Source organism: Centrocercus urophasianus, unplaced genomic scaffold (assembly GCF_019232065.1).
Source record: "Centrocercus urophasianus isolate 14NV4802_14NV808 unplaced genomic scaffold, USGS_Curo_1.0 seq_6, whole genome shotgun sequence".
Taxonomy (NCBI): Eukaryota; Metazoa; Chordata; class Aves; order Galliformes; family Phasianidae; genus Centrocercus; species Centrocercus urophasianus.
In genome coordinates, this window is record NW_024885199.1 from 465124 (window position 1) to 477420 (window position 12297).

Genomic DNA, 12297 nt, shown 5'->3' on the forward strand with positions numbered 1-12297 from the left:
GAAGATGTAGAAGAGAAAGGCGTGCCTGGCCGTACCGATGAGGAAGTCGGAGGTGCTGTGTTTCTCCAGGAAGGTGTGCAAGTGGTACCAGAGCTTGGGCACCCAGTCCAGCACACGCAGCAGCTCCTCCTTGTTGGCGTTGACGTCCGTGTCTGACTCCAGCAGCTTCCTCCGCAGGTAGCGCACCAGGAAGCCATTGGCTGGCTCCACGTTGTTGGAGAAGGTCAGCATCCTGGGGGAGACCGGGGTGCTCAGGGATGGGGCTGTCCATGTACCACAGTACCTCCCCAGCCCCTTTCACGGTCCTCGGACCCTTAGGAGGGGCTCCTAGGACCCCCACATGGCCCAAGCCCAGGGGTGAGGCAATCAGACCCTTCTGGGATGGCAGGCAAAGGCATGGGGCTTGGTCCTCATCAGGCTCCCCCACCACAGTATGTGTTCCTGGGACTGCCCAGCAGCAAGGAGTGACAGCCTCTGGCCTCCCCAAGCCCACCGGAACGCTCCCCAGGGATGTATAATCCTAAGGAGTTGGATCCTTACGGGTCTCCTCCATCTTGGGACAGTCTATGATTCTACCTGAAGCTGAGATGGAGACCATGGTTCGGGGTCATCTTCACAGGCTGGTTGGTGGTCCCGATGATGTAGGGGCTGAGCGAGAGATGGGATCGATGAGAAAAAAGCAGCCTGCATCACTCCCAGCCGCAGCAGAGCCAGGCACATACGTGGCCACACAGGAGGCTGTGCGGGATGGGGACACAGCAGAGTTCTCACCATTTGTGGTACTTGCAGGTGAGCGCACCGTTGACGAGCTCACTGATGGAGCCCGCCTCGCTGAGGTCGTCCAGGAGGATCACCAGGGGCACGTCCGCCGTGCCCGTCTCCCTGTCGATCTGGTTGGCCAGGTTGGAGAGGTACAGCTGCAGGTCCTGCAAACAACGGAGCATCACGAACGGCCCCAGCATCGAGTGGGACAGCAGCACCGACAGGGACAGTCCCTCACCTTGCAGGACTGCTGGTGCATGTTGAAGGTGCTGACGATGCCCTCGGTGACGTCCCGGCCCGAGCGCTCCACCAGGTACTCGGCCAGCCGGTTGGTCAGGTACGTCTTGCCGGTGCCGCTGGGTCCCGAGAGGATGAGCCGCCGGTGCTTCAGCAGGAGGCTGATGTAATGCTGCATCATGGGCTTGGGGATGAGCGTCTCGAACACCAAGCTGTCCACGCACTTCTCCTTCAAGCCTGCAGGGAGGGATGAGCGTCCCGCTCACACCCTGTGGCACCAGGGGACAGAGGGGGGACGGCACAGCCGTGGAGCCTCTCTGCTCACCGACCTTTGAGTGTCACCACGATGCTGCTCATGCCCCGGCGGCACAGCGGCAGCTCTGGCGGCTCCGTGTCCAGGACCCGCTTGATGTGGCTGATGCTGTAGCCATAAACAGACTCAGTGCTGAGCCCCAGCGTGGAGGCAGGATCCATCTTGGTGATGTAATCCTGTGAAGACAAAGATGGGTCTGTTAAAGAGCAAGCAGGGCTCAGCAGCTCCATGAGTCCCCAGTCAGGACCCAGGCACAGAGAAGCATGAGGAAGGCTCTCAGAAGAGGAGTCACAACGCTCCTACCTTGAAGACCTGGCAGACAGCCTCATCCAGCATCTTCCAGTCCACCTTCCCGCTCACCTTGGTCCAGCCCAGGAAAAACTCTTGTTGCTTGAGGTCCTAGGAGCCAAGGCAGAGGTGTGTGGGGTTGGAGCACAGCATTTTGCCCCACAGGGACAGGTCGGGACTCCTGCACAGCCCACGCTTACCCCCTTGATGATGTGCTGGGGCGGCATGCGCACCACGATCCTCAGCGTCAGCTCATCCTTCTGGGTGCCAGCACTGACGGCGTCCATGGGAGACATGTCTGGGGACAAAGAAGAGGCGTGGGGTCTGAGTACACCCAGCCTGAGCCAGACCTGCACAGCCATCAGCACAGGCAGCTCCGCCATCCCTACCGGCATCCCCCGGGCTGGGGCTGAAGGCATGGCCCAGGGAGAGCCCCAGCGAGCGCCGTGGCGACGAGGAGGCCGACGTGCTGGTGATGTGGCCAGGAATGGATCCCGGCACCGCCGAGGGCCCCGGAGCCACTTTGAGCCGATCGTTCTCCGCCTTCAGGAGATCCACCTCCAGCTTAGGGAAGAAGAGCAGGACGGCCCGGGTGAGCAGCTGTGTGCTGGCAGCGCCCCAAGAGCCACGACAAGGCTCTGGGGAGAGCAGCCACCCCCACCTGCATGTTATGCATGGTCTCCCGCAACTGCTCCAGCTGGTGAGCCGAGTTGAGGGCCTCCAGGCGGATGTCCGTCAGCTTCATCTCCTTCTCCCACAGCTCCGAGCGCAGCTCTGACACCTCCTTCTTCTCCGGCTCGCCCTCACCATGCGCCTGGAAGAGCCTGGGCCAGGGAGAGACCGAGGTGTGCTCAGGGTTGGGGTGGGCGCACAGCCACCCCACGGCCAGCCCTCCTCCCCTGCACCACGCACTCAGCCGTGTCGATGCCCACGGAGGAGGAGGTGGAGGATTTGATGGAGGGCGAGGCGGTCTCGGTGGAGCCGTGCTGGAGCTTGGGGGAGGACGGGGCTGAGGAGTCCGGCGTGGCGATCTCCTCAATGTCTGAGTAGGACGAGGCCGACTTGGGCCCCTTCTTGATGCTGAAGGCTTTGTTGAAGGAGCTACGCAGCTACAGGAGACAGAAACACTCCTGTTAGAGACAGCCCTGCAAACGCAGTCCTGGCCCAGCCTTGTGCCCATGCCCACAGGCAGTCTGAACTGGGACCAGACAGCAGGACCACCACTGAGGCAGGACTGCCCACTACAACCACCCTGCTCTGCTGGCACAGCCTCCACCCCAACCAGCACCAACCACAGGACCCACCTCCCAGCCACGCTCCCCCACCAGCACCCACACTGCATCCTGCATCCTGCGGGGCACTGCACCAGCATCCTGCTCCATCCCAAAGAGCAGACTCCATGCTGGCAGTCACCCAGCAGCCAACCCAGCAAGCAGGACATTGCAGCACCCAGCCACCGCAGAGCTGGGTCCTGGGACATCCTGAGCCCCTCTGCATCCTTCTGGAGGTGTGGGGCACGAGGGTGGGCATGCAGCATGCACACAGCACACACACAGCAGCAGACAGATGAGTGGGAAAGGCTGGAGAGAACAGAGGGATGCTGTGCAGGGGCCAAACCATGGCTTACACAGCCCACCTCTGGGACACTGAGCTCACAGCGCATCCCCTGGGGGGGGGGGGGATGTTCCAGTGGGAGGTGGATGGAGAAGGGGGTGGAGAGCGGGCAGGATGCAGCCCACCTCCCACTGGCTGTAGAAAAGCTAAGCTGGCATTCCTCAGGAGCAAAACTGTCACAATGGAAAGGGTGGGATGGTTCGTGCAAAAACCAAGCTGAGTGCCTGGCTCTGCTGATGACAATAATATAGTGGGACCTACATGGGCCTTGAGGGGAACAGAGCAACTCAGCCCCACTGGCAGGCTGGGGGTCACCCCTGGGGCCAGCTGAGGAGCTGGGCACTGTGACACCTGATGCACAGCCCAACGAGGGCAGCACCACACCAATCAGGGCTGCAGTGTCTCCTTTGTGGGGCTGCCCTTGGATGGCTGTGATGCCTGCCCCAAGCAAGAAGAGGACAGACACCATCCATGGACAGGTCCCCATCTCTGGGACAGGTCCCCATCCTGCCCCAGGGATCTCTGCCAAGCTGCCCAGGGGGTTCAGCCCCTGCCTGAGTTCTGACCCCACAGGAAGCAACCAAGGCGTGCTCAGCACAAAGCCCTGGGGTTCGTGCCAGTGGGATGCGATGCTCTGTGTCATGAGTGCCTTCCCGTGAAATGGAGCGAGCACCCAGAGCAGGCACAGCATGGGGTGGAGGGCACAGCATAGGACTTACCTCATACACCTGGAAAAAAAGGGATGAGGTCAGCATAGGGGGAAGAGAAACAGAACAAAGCGAGACTTAATCATGCATCCAGCTCGGGGCCACCTGGCCGAGTGCCTGCAGAGCCCCTGGCCAATTCCCCTGCGGGGGCAGGGCTGACAAGTGGGAGAGACCACGAGGAGAAGCTGTGCAGGATAAGAGTTGGAAAACTCCTGGAGGAGCTGGGGAAGCCCTGGCCCCAGGCAGCACAGGACAAGTCCATGGTGCTCTGTGCTCCTTGCCAGTGCTGTCCCCAGGGGACAGAGGGGACCAACACCACGAGGTCATAACAGAGTGAGTGCAGCTGGCTCATAGGGCTGAGCCCACCCAGACCCCGCACCCCCTCCCCACGCCTGCCCCCTGCCCAACCCACCCAGCTCTTCTTCTTCTTCTTCTTGGCGTCGGCATCTTTGCTGCTGCCGATGCTGGAGTGGCTGGTGATGCTGTTGAGGCTGGAGATGCTGTCGGAGGAGTTCTGCCGCTTGATGCGCAGCTCTGGGGCCACCAAGGGAAAGCAGACAAGGGGAGAGACCAAGAAGGGAGCGATTAAACTGCATCTATCCAGCACCAGAGCCGTCACATATTCCCAACCCACCTGCAATCCGCCCCTTCTCCCCCTGGCCCACCCAAACCAGGCAGGAAGGGGACATGAGATGCTGACAACCAGGGACGTGCACAGAGCAGACACTGTTCCCCTCAGGTTCCAGGCTGCCTCCCTGCCAGCACCCCACACCCACAGTGGGACCTGGAGGTAAGAAACACTTGAGCATTGGTGAGAATAAAGCCAAGATGAGTAGCTAGGAACATACTGGTGGCAACAGGCCCAGTGAGGGGAGGTCTGGGGGAGGACAACCATCCCATTCCCCATACACCAGCACCAAGGCCTGCGATGACAGTTCTGGCTGTGACACACAGGCATTGGGAACCCCAGGTAGAGAGGAGCCCAAGGAACCCAAAACAGCTGGCTCAACCCAGATGCCAGCTCCTAACCGCACAGCTGAGGCTCTCCAGGTCACAGCCCCCTGGTGGCCAGCAGACCACCATGCCTTACCTTTGGGAGCAACATCGGTGCCATTCAGGGCACCCTGGATCACGGCTTGGGCCTCTGAGTTCTTCTTCTTCAGGAAATCGATGGTCTCCCGCAGGTCCAGCAGCTCCGTGTCCTGCAGGAGCAGAGCCAGGAGTCATGGAGCGCATCCCAGTGGTGCAGGAGAACTCCCAGAGCACCCCCAGCTCCGGCACCCTGAGCACCCACCCACCTTCTCCTCAGCGGTCTCGGCCAGGTGCCGCAGGCGGGACGTCATGCTCACCAGGCTCTGCTCAAAAGCTGCCACCAGGTTGGCCTGGGAGAGATGGAGAGAAGGGTGAGCACCTGCAGCCCCAGGGCTGCTCAGTGCAGGTGGCAGGGAGCAGCAGAGGGGACTCCTCCTGGGGCAGAGAAGAGGAGCGCGGAGCAGAGCCCACAGCAGGTCAGCTCCTAAGAGAACCAGAGTGGAGGTGAGCATCAGCCCCACACATCCTGCAGGAACTCACGTTAGCAGACAGCTGGGATGTCAGCGTGGCCACCTTCTCCTGCGAGGACTCCAACTCGCGACGCAGCTTGCGGATTTGCTGCAAGGAGAGAGCAGAGGGGTGAGAGGGGCCGTGTGCTCACAGCGGCTGTGGGTGGGGACCAAGTAGCAGCGCTGGGCACGGGCTCACCTCAGACTGCATCTTCTCCTCAGCCTGGCAGCGTGAGGGCAGAGAGAGACAGACAGAGGCAGGCAGTCAGGAGGGCAGCGAGGCGCAGACAGGCTCAGCATGGGACAGAGGACATGCACGGAGCCGCCCCGCGGGGGGCAGCATCGTTTTCCCCCCCTCGGACCCCCCAGCCCATAGCCATGCAATGAGGAGGCGCAGCCCGGCGGCAGCTCTTACGGAGGAGTAGGTGGAGGACGCGCTGGAGGCCAGGGACAGCACCGATCCATGAACTGCAACACAGCAAAACCCAGTGTGTCAAGAGACTGAGTGCTGCCTGGGGTTAAAGGCACAGGATAATGCCACAGGGGCTCCGCAAAGAGCCCGGAGTGGGGACAGAGCTGCAGGACGCTGCCCACTCCTCGGCACTCGGCCAGCATCCTCCTGCCTGGGCACACGGCAGGGAGCACCCTCCACCTGCTCTGACTGAGCCTGAGGCTCTGCCACCCATGCTGGATGCTCGGGTTCCCCGTCCCCGGTGCCAACCCAAGGCCACCGGGCACCTCCAGCCACCCAGCAGGGCTCCAACCTGCCCAGCAGCACCTGCACGGGTCGGGATGCACTGCGCTGATGCTGATGCCTGGATGCAGCAGCCCCTCCAGCAGAGCCCAGAAAAAGTGGGGAGGGCCTGGGGAGCCCCACAGCCCCTCCATCCCAAGCATACTCTCACCGTCATCCACAGGGTCCCGGAAGGAGCCCGAGCGGATCATGCCCTTGGGTTTGTCTGCCAGGGAGAGGGTGCTGCCCATCTGGGAGGTGCTGTACAGCTCAAAGGTGGAGTCGTGGGTGGGGATGCTGTTGGAGCGGGTGATCCGCGGGGTGGTGGTGGCAGTGGGGCTCACTGCAAGGAGAAGGGAGGGGAGAGGAGGGGTCAGAGCCGGGCAGGGGATTGGGATGGGGAAGCGGGGCTGGAAGTGGACCTGGGGAGCCGGGATGGGGAAAGGAAGCAGGGATTGCAGTCCCAAAGCAGGAGGACGGGAGGAAAGCTAAAAAGCAGGTTTATGCAGGGAAGACTGGTAAGCTGTATCCAAGGCAATGCCTCCTGGTGAACATGGAGCTGAGAAATCCACCAAGCTGGGCACAGCTGGTGCCACTGTGCAGGAGGCCGTCACCTCCGGGTGCAGTGTGATGCACCCCATCACCTGCTGCCAGCCCCAGTCCCTTTGCCTGAGTCCCCCAGACCCTCCTGGGACACATAGGTCCCAGCGAGAATGCAGCAGGGCTCCACTTTGCACCCCCAGAGGAGCATGCAGGGCACCGAGGATGAGTCGGATGCCCTGAAGCAAAGCCGTCGGCCCCCAGCCACAACCCAGAACCTCAGTGTGGCAAAAGGAATGGTATGAGCGCTGGGTGTGCCAAAAAAACAACAGAACATTGACCCTAGGCTCTGGAGCAGGGGCAGCAACGAACCGGGGCATCGGGGCACAGAGGGACCCAGGCTGGCACAAGGAGGAGGTGGGCACTGACCGATGCTGGTGAGCGGACCCTTCCCAACCAGAGCCATGGGGAGGGCAGGGGGTGAGGGCAGCTCCGGCTGATCGTCCGCTTCGGGCAGCCCTCCAATGGTGTGCGAGTGGCGGCGCTCCTTGGCCTCCTCCTGGGAGTGCAGCTGGTACCTGGAGCGGAGCATGGAGTGAGATGGTGTGGACACCTCCCTACCTCCTGCCCGCCTGCCCCGCTGCACAGCCAGCCCCACACTGCTGGGTGCTCTGCCCACCCATCCACCCTCCCTGCGCCACCCAAAAGCCACGTGGACCCTTTTACCTCAGCCCCTTCTTGGGCAGCGTGTTCCTGTCACGGTTGGTGCTGGAAGGGAAGGGAAGATCAGTCACCTCCCTGCACAGACAGGGGAATGTGATGAGGCAGCTAGGGGCTGGGTGATAGGAGGGGGATGCACATTTCCCCCCAGAATGAACCTCTGAAGCAAGCAAACTCCAGAGGAGGATGATGATGGACAGGGTTATGGGGTTGAGTCTTGCTGCCCACCCTCTGCTCATACCTGTCCAGGTGTGCAAGCCGGGGGCTGCCGCTCCAGCCCAGCTCACCCGCCTCCTCCTCTTCCTCTGTGCTGGCAGGGGGGACAGCAGCAGGGCTGGGGGTGGCGGTGCTGCCCCCCGAAAAGGCACTGGGCAGGCTCATGGGCATCTGCAGGGACTCCATGCTGCGATGCAGGCCGGAGAGCTTAGGGTACATCCTGCCCTCCTTGGGGACGCTGAAGCCGCCCATGAGCTCCAGGCCCTGGGAGAAGCTGGCCGAGTTGATGTTGAGGATGGGAGCAGGACTGGGGCTGAAGCAGGGTGTCAGGTGCCCACCAGCTGGGTGCAGGTCCTGGAGCTTGGCAGTGTGTGGGGGATGCAGCTCGCTGGAGGAGGGCAAGTCCAGGCTGTTGGAGTTGACCTTGTCCAAGTTGGCCAATGAGGGAGGCTTCACGTAGGTTTTGGCAGCCGCTCTGGGGTAAAAAATGGATGAGACAAAGTGAGAGCAGGCACTGGGTGCAACATCCCAAAGGACCCCGTTCATCTAAAGCACAAATATGGCACTGAGAGGCACGGGTGGGTGGGCACGGGTTGGGTTTGGTGGGCCTAGAGGTCTTCTCCAACCTTAATGACTCTATGGGTGGGCACGGTGATGACGGGTTGATGCTTTGACTTGATGACCTCCGAGGTCTTTTCCAGCTTTAATGATTCTATGATTCTAGATTCTAGGTGGGAGGGTCATACCTGAGGGGGGTGGGGGGCAGCTCAGCCACCTTGGCCGCCGGCGGGAGGTTGGCCTGGGCTTTGGGGGTGCTCTCAGGAGAGCCGACGCTCTTCAGCGTCACGCACTCGGAGTCCAGCGCTACGGCCTTGGCCTTGGCCTTCTCCTTCTCCCGGTCCGTCTGGTTCACGGGGGCCGGCGTGCCACGGCCAGCACCGATCTTGGACGGCTCCTTGAGCCGCGACACCGTGATGCTGGCCTGCTTGGTGCTGAGCAGGCTGGGATCGATGCTGCTGCTGACCGGCCGGTTAGCGCCGCGGCCACCGGTCACACTCATGGAGCTGGACTTGGCCGGCCGGGGCAGACTGCGGTACTGGATGTTGGTGCGAGCCCCCGGGGCCAGGAAGCCGGGCTCGGCCGCGTTGGAGACATCCAGGCTTGTTTTCCGCCCGCTGACCGGCTTGACGGGGATACCGGAGCTCTTCTGGATCTTGCCCAGCGTTGCTGAGCCCCCGGCTTGCATGACAGTGGCAGTGCCGGTGGCCGGGGCCGGTTTCTTGTAGCCAAAGGAGCTGGAGGCTGAGGGGCGCGTGAGACCCGAGGGCGGCTTCTTGGCATCGCCGACGCGATCGCGGCCAGCGTCAGAGGAGGAGCGCTGCAGCCCCGTGCTCTTCACCGACAGCTTGCTCTTATCGGTGGCTTTGGTCTCGGGTTTGCCTGGTGGGGAAGGAAGGATGAGTGAGCGGGGAGGTCTGAGGGACAGTTAGGTGCAAAACAATTCAGAGCTGAGGGAAGCAATGGAGATGGGAAAGCAGAGATGACAGAGAGGAAGGAACAGTTGGGTTGGAAGGGACCTTAAACATCACCCAGCCCCGATCCCTGCCGTGGGCAGGATGCCCCCCTTCAGCTCAGGCTGCCCAGGACCCGTCCCTGGCCCCAGGCACCTCCAGGGATGGGGCACCCATAGCTCTGGGCAGCAGTGCCAGGGCCTCACCGTGCTCTGAGTAAAGGATTTCCCCCCATATCTAATCGTAACCTCCCCTCTTCCCACCTAACCCCACCACCTCCCCCCCTGAGGAGCCGTGCCGAGCCCCATCCTGGCCTCACCTGCCACTTTGAGGGTGCTCTGGGCCGTGTGGGTGATGGGAGAGGTCACTGCCACCGGTGGGGTTTTGCCCTTCTTGAGGGAGCCGGGGGTGCCCAGGCTGACCGGCTTCTTCAGCTCTCCACCCTTGGAACCCTCCTCGCAGCTCTCTGCAGGCTCCCGCCGCCACTTGGAGGAGCCATGCTCCATCTTGAGGCTGCTGCTGTCGTAGTCCAGCTTCTTGGGTGCCTTCTCGTCCGCCTCCCCGTACCAGCTCAGCCCGCTCTCCGCCAGCGAGCGCTTCTCAGAGTCGGTGCGCAGCTGCGGGCAGAACGGAGCCATGGGTGCACCAGGGGATGGGGGCACCGGGCACCCAAGGGTGCTCACAGCCCCACCAGGTCACCGCGCCATGCCTCTGCCGTGCCTCGGTTTCCCCACGCGGTGCCACGCTGCCCGGAGGGGATGGCAGCACCTACCGCTATGGCCGAGTTCCTGCGCGAGGCCGTGGGGGTGGAAGGCAGGGAGTTGAGCGAGGAGCTGGCATTGAACTCCTCCGAGCTGAGGTTGTCAGAGGCATCGCTGAGGCCGCTGCTGATGGAGCTGCTCTCATCCCAGCTGCAATGGCACAGCCAGCGTCACCCCCCGGCCCGGCCGTTCCCCACCACCCACTGGCTTCGCTCCACCCCGGGGGCTCCAACCTCAGCCCCGTCAGCCTGGCAGGGAGCCGACGCTTGGCAGCCACAGATGGCTGCAGCCCAGCCTGGCAGAGCCTTCAAACCCCGCGAATTCCCCACTAAGGCCCCAGAGAGATGTTTTACGGACGCGGCAGCACGGGGGGCCACCACCTGCACCGGGGCTGGAACCGAGCCCCCTGCAAGCGGTCCCACCCAGAGGGTCGGGAGGATTCCCAGAAAGGGCAGGGACCCAACACGGAGCACATCATCCAAGCACCCTGCAGCCTCCACCCTTCCTTGGCTGCCCAGCATCCACAAGGACACAGCACCTCCGTGTGCCCCAACAGCTGCTCCGTGCCGAGGGCGCAGCAGAGCGTGCACAAGCCCATCTCCAGGGCTGTCACTCAGCACGGGCGCCTTCCAGCAGGGTGAGCACAGCCCCTTTCAGGTCAACGGCTCAGTAGGTCAGCGAGGCCCCCGCAGCCCTGAATTGGGCTGGGAGGGAGAAGCAGTGGTGGAGGAGAAGGGAGCAGAGCCGCGGGGTCCCCAGCGGAAGAGTCTGCACCGCAGCACCGACATCACAGAAAAGCAGGAGCCCAACAAGCAGCAGCAGCTGGGGAACTGAGAAGCATCACACAAGTGACACAGCAGCCCTGGGGACAGGGCAGGCAGGGATGGCACCCACCAAGCATCTCTGCCACCTGGGGTTCCAGGGACACCCAAACACAGGGATGGAGCCACACAGCAAGCCAAGTTAGCTCAGTGACCTGCAGCACAGCGCCAGGTGCTGGGCTGGGGTCTGCAAACCCCTACCTGTGGGTGGGGAGCGAGCTCTGCCAGAAATGAAGGGTGCTGGGGTCACTGAGCTGGAAATCCCAGGGGAGCCAGAACACGGCCGGGAAGCACACAGAGCTTCCTGCGGGGCTGCACAGCGGATGCCCGCCCCCACGGCAGGGGGTCGGGATGAGCCGTCCCTCCCCACACGGTCCCCAGGAGCACAGCTGTTGTCATGCACCGCAGATTCATGGATGGGCGAACAGAGTCCGGCCCCGGGGCAGAGGCCCCAGCACGTCTTGTGAGATCCCACAGCCGCTGCAGACCCCGGCAGGGCACGGCGAGATCCAAGTCCTGCCCCTGCTAGCCTTCCCCAGACACAGGGACAGGAACGGACACAGCCCCCTGCATCCCTGCAGAGGAGCACCGCTGCCCAGGAAGGGATTTAATTACAACCACGTGCCCAGGAAGTGCCACGGGGCTGCCCGGCTCCCACCACCGGCCCAGCTCTGGGGATTTCTCGCCGGGACAGAAATCCCCAAGACACAAAGCAAAACTCCTCCACCACCCCACATCAGCATCTGTCGGTACCAACCCCGCGGCAGGCAGCACTCCAGCACGGCACGGAGCTGGGGCAGAGCCCTGGGGAGCTGCACCCCTGGATGTGACTGAGCCCAAGGTGGGTCTCTGCAGTTCCCCCCAACCCAGCGGGGCTGACGCCAAAAGGTCTCCCGACCTCACACGGAGGCTCAGGGTGTTGGCACACACAGAACTCCCGTTAAACAGGAACAGGGCTGGGGGAACCCAACACCCCCAAGCCCCCACGTTCCAGGGCATCCAGCTCTCCAAGCACTTCCCAGCTCCACCAAGCCCCAGCACAGCTGCAGGGTACAAGAAACGTCCTCAGAGCACTCAGTGCCTCCAGCCGGCACGCAAAGGGGTCCCCAAAACCGAGCACTGCACCGGGGCAATCACCCTGCAAGGAAAGCATCACCCCGGGCAGTGACGGCTCCCGGCTGAACGCACGCAGCCAACCCGCGATGGGCAAAACCAGCGGTCCTGCAGCCAAGGTCACCCTGCAACCCCCCCGCGAGCAGCAGCCACGGCACCGCACCGCAGCGAGCGCTGCAAACCCGGTGAGGGAGCCGGGCGGGCGCCCAGGGGACCTCCGGGGGGACGCCGTGCCCCGGGGGGGCGGCAGCCCCCGGGCGATGGGCGGCACGGGGCACCCCGACGTGCCGCGGTCCCGGGGCTGCGCCGCGGGGCTGTGCGGGCAGCGGGGTCAGAGCTCAGCCCGGCTTTGTGCCGCACGCCCGCAGCCCCTCCATCTTAGCGGCGATCCGCGCGCCGGCACCGCGCCGAGCCCAGCCC

At 63.3% G+C, this 12297-nt stretch overlaps 1 protein-coding gene across 1 annotated transcript in view; it reads right to left on the minus strand.

Moving 5' to 3' along the window:
• The window catches only part of NAV1 (neuron navigator 1), a 158308-nt gene that overhangs the window by 1237 nt on the left and 144774 nt on the right, over positions 1 to 12297 (minus strand). Inside the window, exons 2-23 of the mRNA XM_042836372.1 lie at positions 9955 to 10093; positions 9502 to 9799; positions 8418 to 9111; positions 7697 to 8146; positions 7462 to 7503; positions 7165 to 7313; positions 6368 to 6538; positions 5878 to 5930; positions 5494 to 5571; positions 5220 to 5303; positions 5012 to 5123; positions 4334 to 4455; positions 2513 to 2709; positions 2262 to 2424; positions 1990 to 2164; positions 1801 to 1898; positions 1616 to 1711; positions 1329 to 1488; positions 1001 to 1236; positions 772 to 926; positions 577 to 648; positions 36 to 232 (exon numbers count right to left, since the gene is read on the minus strand). Of these exons, the coding sequence (XP_042692306.1) occupies positions 36 to 232; positions 577 to 648; positions 772 to 926; positions 1001 to 1236; positions 1329 to 1488; positions 1616 to 1711; positions 1801 to 1898; positions 1990 to 2164; positions 2262 to 2424; positions 2513 to 2709; positions 4334 to 4455; positions 5012 to 5123; positions 5220 to 5303; positions 5494 to 5571; positions 5878 to 5930; positions 6368 to 6538; positions 7165 to 7313; positions 7462 to 7503; positions 7697 to 8146; positions 8418 to 9111; positions 9502 to 9799; positions 9955 to 10093 (3941 nt within the window). The remainder of the gene's footprint in view (positions 1 to 35; positions 233 to 576; positions 649 to 771; positions 927 to 1000; positions 1237 to 1328; positions 1489 to 1615; positions 1712 to 1800; positions 1899 to 1989; positions 2165 to 2261; positions 2425 to 2512; positions 2710 to 4333; positions 4456 to 5011; positions 5124 to 5219; positions 5304 to 5493; positions 5572 to 5877; positions 5931 to 6367; positions 6539 to 7164; positions 7314 to 7461; positions 7504 to 7696; positions 8147 to 8417; positions 9112 to 9501; positions 9800 to 9954; positions 10094 to 12297) is intronic.